This window comes from Myotis daubentonii, chromosome 1, assembly GCF_963259705.1.
Source record: "Myotis daubentonii chromosome 1, mMyoDau2.1, whole genome shotgun sequence".
In the NCBI taxonomy this organism is placed as follows: Eukaryota; Metazoa; Chordata; class Mammalia; order Chiroptera; family Vespertilionidae; genus Myotis; species Myotis daubentonii.
The window spans coordinates 184,448,898-184,462,297 of NC_081840.1; the positions used below are offsets into that span (position 1 = coordinate 184,448,898).

The 13,400-nt window shown below is 39.2% G+C and overlaps 1 protein-coding gene across 5 annotated transcripts in view; it reads left to right on the forward strand.

Annotated features, from left to right (window-relative positions):
• The window catches only part of CCDC158 (coiled-coil domain containing 158), a 78,241-nt gene that overhangs the window by 49,207 nt on the left and 15,634 nt on the right, over positions 1-13,400 (forward strand). For all 5 annotated transcript variants that reach the window (XM_059668045.1, XM_059668056.1, XM_059668025.1 and 2 more), the window contains 4 exons: positions 475-567; positions 1,623-1,742; positions 8,493-8,653; positions 12,294-12,353. In XM_059668045.1, coding sequence (XP_059524028.1) covers positions 475-567; positions 1,623-1,742; positions 8,493-8,653; positions 12,294-12,353 — 434 coding nt within the window. The remainder of the gene's footprint in view (positions 1-474; positions 568-1,622; positions 1,743-8,492; positions 8,654-12,293; positions 12,354-13,400) is intronic.

The following is a 13,400-nucleotide window of genomic DNA, read 5'->3' on the forward strand; positions in this document are numbered from 1 at the left end:
ATTTTATTCTTAGTGCATTCATTTTTTGGAGTGTCCTCCACATACTAAATGCTATGTAAGTGCTGGGGATACAGAGGAGAAAGACATGGCCTCCAGTTCTCTGTTACTGGATAAAACAGATAAAAAGATAAAATACAGTGTGCTAAGAGTGGGGATGTTTCCTTAAAGAGATGGCAGCTCTGCATTTATAGGTTAACTAGAGGCCCGGTGCACAGATTCATGCACATTGGAAGGAAATTAATTAGAAGAAATATTGTAGAGGCTGGGGAGGGGTCACGGGAGGTCTCCAGGGCAGGTCCAGCCCATCTCACCCAGTCCCAATCAGAATGTCTGCCCCCTGGTGGTCAGTGTGCATCATAGCAACTGGTCGAATGGTCGAATGAATGGTCAGACACTTAGCATATTAGTCTTTTATTATATCGGATAACATAAAATTTCATGGAGGATAAACTTTATGTGGTTGCTTGATTGTAGGCATCTTTGCAGTTTGCAGAATGTCAAGATATAATACAACGTCAGGAACAAGAATCTGTGCGCCTGAAACTTCAACACACTCTGGATGTAAAAGTAAGGACTTTTTTTTTTTCCATCATAAATAGTAGGGTAAGCAAAATAATGCCTTTGTTTGATATACTTATATTTTTTTTATTACCTTAGATACATTATAGGACTGGTCCTACAATCCAGGATGTAAATGACATAATATGCAGAGAATTTTAAATTGAGAAAAATTTCATTTAAAATATATAGCTAGTTATGACATTTTTAATTATTAGATTTTAGATTTATGTAGACCAGATGAATGAAAATGTTTTCTTCACTATTTGATGTTTTCTCTGGGGAAAACAAACATGAATATTTAGTGGGATTAATGTTAACATTTATGTGCACTTTCAACATTATCTGATACTGGCAATTACAAAACCTGTACAAACCTTGTTACATGCTATACCTCCCTTTTTCATATATAGTAACAGATTGACGCATCATGCTTGATGTTAAGCTCATAATAAATGGGGAAACATAAAAGTGGCTGCCATGGCGATACCTGAGGGAGAGTTTGCATACAGAAGAGTCAAGCAAGTGCAAAGGCCCAGAGTGCAAGTGTGTTTGGCCTGTTTGGAGAATAGCAACAATGATGTAATTATCATGCCTAGGACGTTGCTCTTTAAAAACAGTACATTTTCCACTGACATATCTGTCTATTTTCTAAGTATATTTTCAAGTTGTAGACATACTTTAAAGTCTCAGGAGTGGATACTTTCACAGCTAGAACACTCCCGCAGTAGAGGATCTTTCTCAATATTATACCAACACTAGTGTGGAGTCTTTGGCAAAATTTGGGAACCAATATAGTGGCATAACATGCTAGGTGTGTCTTCATATCTGGAAAGCTTTTATCAATCAGAAATGTGAAGGCATTTCCCTAAGCACATGCTTAGTCTTCAAAGGGTAAGTAACTTAGATACCCAGAATCATCTTGCTTAATGTAGCACTTTGGTTTATAACTTTGTAGAAGTTCAACATGTAAGACTGAAATTATGTTTGAAAAAAATACATTTGACTTCACAGTTCAAATTGTAGTTGACAATTATTTTGTTCACATTGATGTTGTTTCCCAGGAACTTCAGGGCCCTGGATACACCTCAAATCCTTCTGTGAAACCACGTCTTCTGAAGTCCTCTGCCCGTCCTCACTCTAATATGCCGTCTACCCAGTCTACGGCCAGCTTCCTATCTCATGTAAGGACTAGTCCTACAATCCATGATGCAAATGACATAATATATAGAGAATTTTAAATTGAGAAGAATTTCATGTAAAACTACATCTATAGTTATGGTATTTTTAATTACTAGATTTTAGATTTATGTAGACCAGATGAATGAAAATGTTTTCTTCACTATTTAATGCTTTCTCTGGGAAGAATAAATATGAAGTAGTCAGTGGGATTTATTTTAACAATAATTGTTAAAGTAAGTTATTTAATAGCCTTATGTTCAATCACAGGGATTTCCAGATTACAAAGCCAATTTTGAGATAGCTAAAATGAGCATCACTTCAAATGCCAAAGGCAAATTACTGGCATATTTAATACTCTACCAAGATGAAAGCGATTCATAAACTACATGTGGACTTATAATCATAAAATATTAAGAACTTTGGATAGTTTAGTATAACCTTTTGTACTTGTAAAGCTCAGGGGGAAAATATGTGCAATGTAAAATTTAGGAATATTTCTTCTTAAAAAATATATTTATGGAGTCACTAGTTCCCTGCAACCTGTATTCAGCTCCACCTCTAACAAAATGAGACTTATTCCATAAGTACACAATCAATTTCATTAATTACATTAATTAACAGTCTTATTGTATGTATAGCAACAGGATCACCAATGACTTACCAGTTATTCTACCTGGGCCATTTAAATGAGCATATATTCTGTGAAATGACTAAAAGTTGAAGTGGACTCTTCTTACACACTTAAGATGTGTGTACTGAAAAACAAGCAATCACACAGCAAATAATAGAATAGTCTATCAAACAATTGAATAATAATTTATTATTTATTTATTTTATTTTTCTTAGAGAGAGAGGGAGAGAGAGGAATATTGCTGTGAAAGAGAAACATCGATTGGCTATCTACGGGGATCAAACTAGCAACCTTTTGGTGCATGGGACTATACCCAACCAACTGAGCCACACTGGCCAGAGCTAAAATAATAATACTAATATTAATATTAGAGGTTAAGCATGTTCTTCACTCTGAAGACTAAACTTGGAGATGGGCAAAGGAAGGGAAGGAGACTGCTGCTTTTTGTTTTAGGTGATTCTTATAAAATCATTTTACCTTTAAAACTATGTACATGTTATACTGATAAAAAATGTATTTAAATCCCTCTCTCCAAAAAAAACCAACAACACCCAAATCAAAAAACAACAAAGTATATTTGACCAGGAGTCATTGGGATCTTGGAAATCAGGTTAAATATGTTGTGCCTTGCTCTTTTCATGTCTAATGAGGAGTCTGGATTAGAAGATCTAGGTGATCTAGAAAGAATAGCTCTGAAGTTCCATGACTTTTCATTATCCTAAAACCAATATCATAGATTTTGCCTAGCCATTTAATATATAGACTCTACTTGATTGTAAAGAATCTCATCTATCATTGAAAAAGTACCAGTCCTATATCTATTATTAAACTTTTAAATAATAGTTCTAACAGCAAAAACAAACTATATGTTCTAAATGGACTGTCAAGCATTCTATATACAATTAAGTCCTTCTCTTAAGAAATATAGTATATAATTTTACAAAATAAAAGTAACATACATTCTTTGTTTTGCTCCTTGATGTGTCTGTTTCAAGTACCTAGAACAATATCTGGCACATAATAGGTATCCAATACATATGGTGTTCACATCTGGATCGGCTGCTTTCTACGCTTGCTGTATGGTGGGCTTTTTGGATTTCCTTCCACCAAAATCCAGGGAATACCTTTTTTTTGTCTGGTGTCCCCCCCCTTTTTAGGTTTAATTACCTTCTTGGTTTATTTATATCTTTGTTTTCATTTGAGCATACAATGCAGTGGCTTCCTCTGAAAGGGTTATTTCATTCTCTATGTATTAAAACTTTGTATGTCTGAGAAACACCTTTATTTTTCACTTATATTTGATGGTCAAAATTTTGTTGCTGTTGTGCCATTTTTATTCCAGAGCCTTTATCCCTGGGATTCATTTCCAATTGTTTATAGTGGAGAAAGGGTCCTTTTTCTCTTCATTGTGTTGGGTACTTAGCAGATTCTTGGGGTTTTTTTGCTCTCAGATATCCTCTTGTATCATTTCTCTGATCATTTTCTCAGTTATTTCTTTCTGGAGTTTCTGTTAGTCACCTATTAGAACTCTTAGATTGATTCTACAATCTTCTTTAATTTTGACTCCATTTTCCATCTCCTCATCTTTTATTCTCACCTTTTGGGAAATTTCTTCAACTCTATTTTCCAAACAACTATTGAAATTTTTTTCTGATTTTATATATTCTTTTAATTTCCAGGAGCCCTTTTTGTTCTTTAAATCTTCTCTTTATATAGTTTTATGATATTTTCTCCTTTCTGTTTAAGAATATTAACTTCAGCCCTAACCGGTTTGGCTCAATACATAGAGCGTCGGCCTGCAGACTGAAGGGTCCCGGGTTCGATTCTGGTCAAGGGCATGTACCTTGGTTGCGGGCACATCCCCAGTAGGAGGTGTGTAGGAGGCAGCTGATCAATGTTTCCCTCTCATCGATGTTTCTAACTCTCTATCCCTCTCCCGTCCTCTCTGTAAAATATCAATAAAATATATTTTAAAAAAAAGAATATTAACTTCAGTTTTTCAGTAATTTCTCTGTCACCTGAATTATTCATGTTTCTTCAAATTCATTTTTTTTCTGTTTGTTTTGATGTCTGTCTTTCATGTTAGAGACTTTTCTTCACTGTTTGGAGATCATTGGTTGTCCTTTCATATTTAAGATTGAGGACCTAAAAGCTTATTAAAGTAGCTCTTTGAAAGTTGACAGGATTTGTCAACTAGTAGATGGTTAGGTATTACTTTTTTATTGAGGGGCCCACAAATTATCTATACGTGTGTTGTTTTTTCTTGGTCCTGTCAGTTCCCCAGTCCATCTGCCAGCATTCTGAGAGGTGAGCGGGGCAGGGAGTATGGGCTATCTGTCTACTATGCAACCTCACTTAATGCTCATATTTTCAGTTTGCAGCCTTGTTCCTGCTAAGCCAGATATCCCTTTGAAGCTTAAAGTCCTTTGGTCAACCTCACCCAGAGATTAAGCCTCTGAATTCACTTAGGGGAAAGGAATGAGTAATTATATAATTATATGGGTAGCACATTTGGGATTCTAACAGTTTCTCCCATAGACTTTTACCCAATCCTCCTATTTTGCTACTCTTTCTTACCTTGGTCTTCAGGAACACAAGACCTCCACTTTCTGAGCCTTTCTAGAATACTTCCATGCAGAGCAGGTTGCTTCTTGTTGGCATTTCTGTGCTGGTACTTTAAATTTTAGCTTTACTTGTTCTGCTAAATCAGTTATGAAATGATCCACGTGCTTTCCATCCCCCAACTTTTGTTATCATTACTCATCTAATATTACCTCCCCTTTTCCTCTTTATCCTTTTTAATCCCTTTAGTGTCATTTTAGTGGGGCTTTAGATAGAACAGAAATAAATGCCAAGTTTATCTTCAGAAGTAGAATCTTACTGTTTGCATTGCCCTGCATTGTCCCTTCATTTATCTCATGTCCTTTTAGCCTTCTTGTTCCATGATTCTAATAGTAGTTGAGATTGACTGAACACCAGCCACTGCCAAGTACTTTCTGTAGATTATCTAATTTATTCCTCAGAACTACCCACAGGAGTAAGTGCTGATTATTCTACCTATTTTACAGATGAAGAAACTTGGCTCTTGAAGAAGCTAAGTGACTTACAGAGTTCACACACCAAAAAACAGTTGTGCCAAGATTTAACCAAAACAGCCTGAGCCTAGAGCCTGTCTTCTTAACTTCTGCTTCTCTATACTACCCCACCGAATGCTGTTTATTAAAAAAATAATTTAAATAAATGATGATATAGATAGTGTGTCTAAAATACTACATTTCATTAGGTTTTTGTGAATGAAGATTATGCCATTTTAGAGCCTCAAAGGCTTCTAAAATTATCCAATTTACTCCCCTTGTGCTATAGGTGAGAAAATGGGAGAACCAGAAAATTTATATTATGTGATTTGGTCTAACCTCAAACACCTGCATATGTTTGTATGTGTCATAGAGTATGTATGTACATACAAATGCACATGTAATTGGTAGGTTGACATCAAAGCATTTTATATTAATACTAGGGGCCCGGTGCACGAAATTCTTGCACTGGGTGTGTGTGGGGGGGAGTGTCCCTCAGCCCAGCCTGCCCCCTCTCACATACTGGGAGCCCTCAGGCGTTGACCCCCATCACCCTCCAATCGCAGGATCGGCCCCTTGCCCAGGCCTGACGCCTCTGGCTGAGGCATCCGGCCCGGGCAGCGGGGACCCGCAGCTGCAGCGGCCCCGTGATCGTGGGCTCCGCTTTAGACCCAGGCAAGGGACCCCTAGCTCCTGGGACTGCCAGCTTCGACCGTGCCCAGCTCCCATCGCTGGCTCCACCCCTACTTCCTGCTATCACTGGCCAGGGCGGAAAAGGAACCTGATTCTCTGATCATGGCTGGGGGGCAGGGCAAAGGCGGCCCCAGGGCCACCTTTGCCCTGCCCCCCAGCTCTTAGCTCCCCCCTGGGTTTCCGATCACTGTCAGTGGCAGGGGGCTTCTTCCTGCTTTCCCTTTCGCCTCCCTGCATTGTGCCTACATATGCAAATTAGCCGCCATCTTGTTGGCAGTTAACTGCCAATCTTAGTTGGCAGTTAATTTGCATATAGCCCTGATTAGCCAATGAAAAGGGTAGCTCATACGCCAATTACCATTTTTCTCTTTTATTAGTGTTGATTTAGATAAGCTATTTTAGCATATAAAAAGAGACTATTTCCAGGATAGTATAATTTTATTTCTGTATCAGATTCTATACACATACACTATAATTTGTACTATGTGGGCTTGATCTTTGTCACTGAAGTACCCATGATGTAGGCAAGATTTTTAGTAATACTTTATAACTTTGTTTCCTACTCGCTCATTCCTAATATACAGTATAAATAATATATATGCATTTGAAAAATATATTTATATTTCATTTTTATTACAGTCTTCTAGCAGGAATACTAGCATAAGAGAAGGATTTGGGTCAGCCATTCTCAAAATAGAATAATCTAATTCAAACTGAATGAGATCAAGCTTTTATTTTTAGCTTTTACATTTATCTTCTATCTTTGGAGAATGGAGATGGGACCAGTTGAGAAGCGTACAATCTCCCTAGACGTTTCTTATTTCACGTCGTAACTCATAAACTTGCTTGTAATGACTCACGGCCATTAGAGAGAACAGTATTTGGAGGAGATGAAGGTGTATTAAAGATCTAATTTTAGGCATTATTTTGGAACAAAGTCTAACATACAATGTAACAGAAAACGAATCAAAACACAAAATAAACTTAAGTTTAACAACAACAGTATAAGCTTATATTCTTACTTTGAAACCTAGAGCTTGTAGAAGTTTTAGCCTGAAAATGTATGTCCTCTAGAAATAGCCTCAATGTGTATTCTAAAGGTCAGAGGACGGGGGTGGGAGGGAGCAGGAGTCTTGGATGGTCTCCAGTAGCTTCAGGAAGAGCTTATGCTTAGTTATTTCTTTACCAGCCTGACTGGAGTCATATTTAAAGAATGTTTTAGAACTGTTCATTTTCTAACTTTAAAAAATATATTTTGTTTATATTAGAAATCAAAATATGTCCCATATAGATTAAGTAGTAAAGTATTAAAAATGAATCGATAAAAGAATTGCAAGATATACAAACATTAAAAGGGGAGATTCATAATTTTGACTAAATAAAGCTTAAATCACAAAACCACAATAAGCAAAATTTAAAAGGAATCACAAACTAGAAAAATATTTCCAATAAATAAAGAGTTCCTATCACCCTAGCTGGATGGCTTGATTGGTTTGGAGCATCGTCCCATACACCAAAAGTTTGCAGATTCATATTTTGATCAGGGTACATACCTAGGTTTCAGGTTTGATCCCTATCAGGGAGCATACAGGAGGCAATCAATCCAATCTCTCCCTTTCTCCCTTTCTCTCTCTTTCATCCTTTTTCTTTCTCTCTCTCTCTCTCTCTCTCTCTCTCTCTCTCTCTCTCTCTCTCTCTCTCTCTCTCTCCTTTTCCTCCCTCTCTAAAATAAATTTTAAAAACTTCCTAAAAACAGTATTGAAATTATTTTGCCTGACTGTAGTTGTTAATATTTAATGACATTGTCTGATGTTCATACTACACTGTTTAAATTAAAAAACAAAGAAGGTTTTGACCTAGTTGGTTTGGCTCAGTGGATAGAGCATCAGCCTATAGACTGAAGGGTCACTGGTTCAATTCCAGTCAAGGGCACATGCCCAGGGTTTCAGGCTTGTTCCCCAGGAGGAGGCGTGCAGGAGGCAGCCAGTCAATGATTCTAATCATTGATGTTTCTATCTCACTCTCTTTCTCCTCTCTGAAATCAATAAAAATATATTTTAAGAAATAAAAAAGGTTTAAAAGTAGATGTGTATAATTGGCTCCTATGTGTATATTCTAATTCGTAAATATGTGTGCATGTACGTATAAATAAGTATACACACATTTATAAGTTAGGTATGGCACTATGTTGATCATTGATTATCCCTGACTAGCAAGATTACTGATGATTTTTGTTTTCCTCTTCATAATTTCTATTTATCAGTTAAATTAATTTTATAATAAGAAATAACAGCATACACATCTGAAACCACCCCCCACAAAGTGTATTTGTTCTGTACATTGCTTTATTGCAGCACTCTGTGAAACCTAACGCCCTGAAGGAGGACCCCACAAGGGACCTGAAACAGCTTCTGCAGGAGCTGAGAAGTGTGATCAACGAGGAGCCCTCTGCGCCTGTGGGCAAGGCCGAGGACGATGGGAGAGCACCGTCCCTGGGAGTCACGTTTGGGGCTGTGTAAGACCGAGTGTCCTTCAGGGTGGGGAAGCTCCTCACCCAGTGGTTTGCCATCAAGTTGTCTGTGTACTACTCTCTAGGACAGTGATTTTCAACCAGTGTGCTGCAAGAATTTTTAAAATGTGCAATCAGACTACTTAGTCAGGGGCACTGACCTCTTTTTCCTTAGATTGTCAAATAGAAAAATGACAACAGCCAGCACAGCAATAGCCATCCGGTGTGAATGAATCAAAATTATACCTATTTTTTGTCAGATTGGTAAAAATCCTCCTATCTAATAAAGAGGGAATATGCTAACTGACCCTCACACTGTCGCAAAGATGGAAGTGCCCACAGCCAATAAGGAGGGAATATGCTAATTGACTGCCACGCCCTCAAAGATGGTGGTGCCCACAGCCACAAGATGGCGACATCCAGTCCCCTCAGCCCTGCACAGGGCAGCAGGCCTTGCCACATGCCTGCCTCTGGAGTCCCCCAGTCCCCTCAGCCCCCCAGGTGCCCAAGGCCAGCCCAAGGTGCAGGCAAGCCTCAGCTGTCAGCTGCCCAGCCTCCCAGGGCTGGCCCTAGGCACAAGCAAGCAGGCGACGTCCAGTCCCTTCAGCCCTGCACAGGGCAGCAGGCCTTGCCACATGCCTGCCTCTGGAATCCCCCAGTCCCCTCAGCCCCCCAGGTGCCCATGGCTGGCCCCAAATACAGGCAAGCCTTGGATGGCTGCTGCCCAGCCGCCTAGGGCAACCTGAGGCTCAGGTAACCAGAGCTGGCTGAGGCTTGCACTGCCGACAGTAACAGCAGCAGAGGTGTGATGGGGCATCGTCTTCCCTGGATCGCCAGGTCGCCTCCCACCCCTGAGGGCTCCTAGACTGTGAAATGGGGCAGGTCGGGCTGAGGGACCCCCCTCCAGTGCATGAATTTTCATGCACTGGGCCTCTAGTCAACACTAATAAAAGAGAAAAATGGTAATTGGCGTACGAGCTACCCTTTTCATTGGCTAATCAGGGCTATATGCAAATTAACTGCCAACTAAGATTGGCAGTTAACTGCCAACAAGATGGCGGTTAATTTGCATATGTAGGCACAATGCAGGGAGGCGAAAGGGAAAGCAGGAAGAAGCCCCCTGCCCCTGACAGTGATCGGAAACCCAGGGGGAAGCTAAGAGCTGGGGGGCAGGGCAAAGGCGGCCCTGGGGCCACCTTTGCCCTGCCCCCCAGCCATGATCAGAGAATCAGGTTCCTTTTCCGCCCTGGCCAGTGATAGCAGGAAGTAGGGGTGGAGCCAGCAATGCAAGCTGGGCACGGTCGAAGCTGGCAGTCCCAGGAGCTGGGGGTCCCTTGCCTGGGCCTAAAGCGAAGCCCACGATCGCGGGGCCGCTGCAGCTGTGGGTCCCCGCTGCCCGAGCCGTACGCCTAGGCCAGAGGCGTCAGGCCTGGGCAAGGAGCCAATCCTGCGATTGGAGGGTGATGGGGGTCAACGCCTGAGGACTCCCAGTATGTGAGAGGGGGCAGGCTGGGCTGAGGGACACTCCCCCCCCCACACACACACCCAGTGCACGAATTTCGTGCACCGGGCCCCTAGTAACTAATAAAGATGGAATATGCAAATTGACCATCACTTCACAACAAAACATGGTGGTGCCCCCGGCCAATAAGGAGGGAATATGCAAATTGATGCGACAAAGATGGCAGTGGCCGGGCTGGGACGCTCACATCATTGCCATGGCGATGATGCAGGCATTCTGCCCAGCCCCGGCCACTCCGGGCCTCTGGGCAGCGTGCGAAGGTGGAAAGGTGGCTCTAGCCGGAGTGAAGGTAGTGCCAGCAGCCAGGGGAAGGAAGGCTTTTCTTGCATGAATCTTCATGCATCGGGTCTCTAGTTTTAATATATTTTTTGGTGTGCTGCAGAATTTTAGTAATAAGTTTATGTGTGCCATCAGATGAAAAGGGCTGAAAATCACTGCTCTAGGAGGTTGAGATTTAAATAATTTTCAATTTGACATTACTAAGGACAGCAATATGAAAGTGAAAGGGTTAAGCAAAAGTAAAATAACTTGACATAGAGAGAAAATAATATAGTTACTCTATTCAAAAAGTAATCAGGGTGAGGCATTACCCAAAGTTGCATTTCTATGTAAATTTGTAGTTCCCAACAGATTTCACATCCATAATCTTATTTATTACAACTGTTTGAGACAACACAAGGCAGTATTTATTTTACAAATGAAAAAAACACACATTTCAAAAGGTTCAATTGCCTACAGCCACATAGGTGAAGCGAAAACTAGAACCTTGGGAACTATATACCTCTCCAGATATAATCCAATAGGAAAGGCTTTGGTTCTCTAGGTATTCATACCAATGAGTTATATCAAATTAATAACAATTTAGATCCAAAAAGGATTCAACCAGTTTATGAGCCCTTTCTTATACGTACCTACAGAAATAATGAGATTTTCATATTATTTTCAGACAGTGCTTTAAAATTTTACTGGGTATTGTTATTAGATTAACTTAAAGCATTTTAATATAGTACGTACTATATTTTTAGTATTATAATACTAATTTTATGTGAGCTGTTAGTACAACATTATTGTAATATTCATTTTCTGGTTATATGATAAATATCTAAAAGTAATACTTTCTGAAATAATATTTATATATAAACAATCTCCAGTTTCTTAATATGTTCAATTAGTATATATTAACCAGAAGTAGCAAAATATTAGTTGGATTTTCCTAATTTTTACTACAGATATTATTATTATCATTTTAATTATTGATTTCAGAGAGGAAGGTAGAAGGAGAGAGATAGAAACATCAGTGATAAGAGAGATCATTGATCGATTGCCTCCTGCATGCCCCTCACTGAGGATCAAACCCTCAACGTGGGCATGTGCCCTTGACTGGAATCAAACTGTGACCTCCTGGTTCCTAAATTGACACTCAGCCACTGTGCAACACTGGCCAGGCTATTAATATTATTAATAGTAATAGTAAAATGTTAGTAGTAACAGATAGTTACCTAAGATAACATCGTATACTCTGAATCACACATTAAAAACATTCTATTGGCCACTCCATCAAAGAATACTTACATGTGCAGAGCACTGTTATTTTTGTCATAACTCTTCCATATACCTTCTAAGCCAGGGCAGATTATTAAGCTCATTTAACAAATGAATAAATTTAGGAACAGACTGAGTTGCTTCCTCCTAGGAAGCAAAGAGGCAAAGCCAGAAGTAAAAGTTAGAGCCCCTGGTGCCCAGCACTAATCATTCCACAAGGTTGCCATGACCTCCCTGGTGGGATTTTCATCACTTCAGCCATTGTGGGCTTGACTATATTTTAGTGTATTGAATATGAATATATTTGGTCCTTGCCGTTAGAGAATTTATGTTCGTTTGCTATAATCCTACAAATGACCTTTTCACCAAAGCATAAACTCTGTCTGAAACCTTTAAGAGTCCATGGGACGAAAAAGCATTTTTGAGTTGATGAACTTTGCAAATTTTGTTTGGAAGCCTAAAATCTACTGTTGTGCCTTAAAGAAGAATTAAATACATATGAGCAATGTTTATTCTAAAAATACATGGAATCCGGAAATTGTTCTTTGTGTAATTAACTGAGAGTTATATTTATCTATACAGAGATGGTAGAGTAAGAGATTGCATTACTGAATCAAGCCTGAGATTAGAGATGTGCCATAGGTAAGAAGAATCTGAGATTCTGAATTTAGATAATTGTCTAAGAATTTTATATGTGACTAGGTAATTTGGGAATTCTGTTTTGATCGTTTACATGGGAATTGATGGGCATTTTGAGCTCATCGAAAGAAAGCTGTTACATTGTTTAACTGAAACTAAAAAAGGATTTCAATTAAATGTACTACAGTAATTTACATTCTAGAGATCATTTAATAGGCATGCTTTTGCTTATTTTAATTTTTGCTACTGTTTACCATGTAGCAGAAATTGTGTGCCTCATATTTACAATGGCTTACATCACTTTTGAGAGGAAGGCAGTCTGGAAGTAAATGATAACAATCTCACTAGAGCAGCGGTTCTCAACCTGTCGGTCGCGACCCCTCTGGGGGTCTAACGACCCTTTCATGGGTCGCCTAAGACCATCAGAAAACACATATAGAATTACATATTGTTTTTGTGACTAATCACTATGCTTTAATTATGTTCAATTTGTAACAATGAAGTTGGGGGTCACCACAACATGAGGAACTGTATAAAAGGGTCGCGGCATTAGGAAGGTTGAGAACCACTGCTCTATAGGATTATAAGAATCTCACTGAAAACAATCCTGTTTTCATCAATAATTGAATAGCTGAATTTTTAAGTAGAATCATAAAAAGAGCATAAGGAAATGAAATCCATGACCCCTAATTAAAGACAACTTCTGAGAAATGACTTTAGCCATAAGAGAAAAAAAAGCTAATATTAATTTGTTATTCATTTTAGACACGGGCCATTGCTTGCAGTTTTTCCGCAATTCCTCACTTTCTGCTGCACTAAGTACATGATCCCTCAGGCTGACATTTAAGCATCTCCCTGTCACCAGCCTGCTTAATCTAGACAGACTATTCCTGATTCCCATTTCTTTTTGTCTCCAACTTTTTCTCCATACTGCTTCCTCCACCCAGAAAAGCCAGTGCCCCAATATCATCCTTTTGAGTCTGTGCTTGTCTAACAGCAATGTTCAGAGGAACAATTTTGTTTTATCGCTAAGTTAAAATAACATTGTAT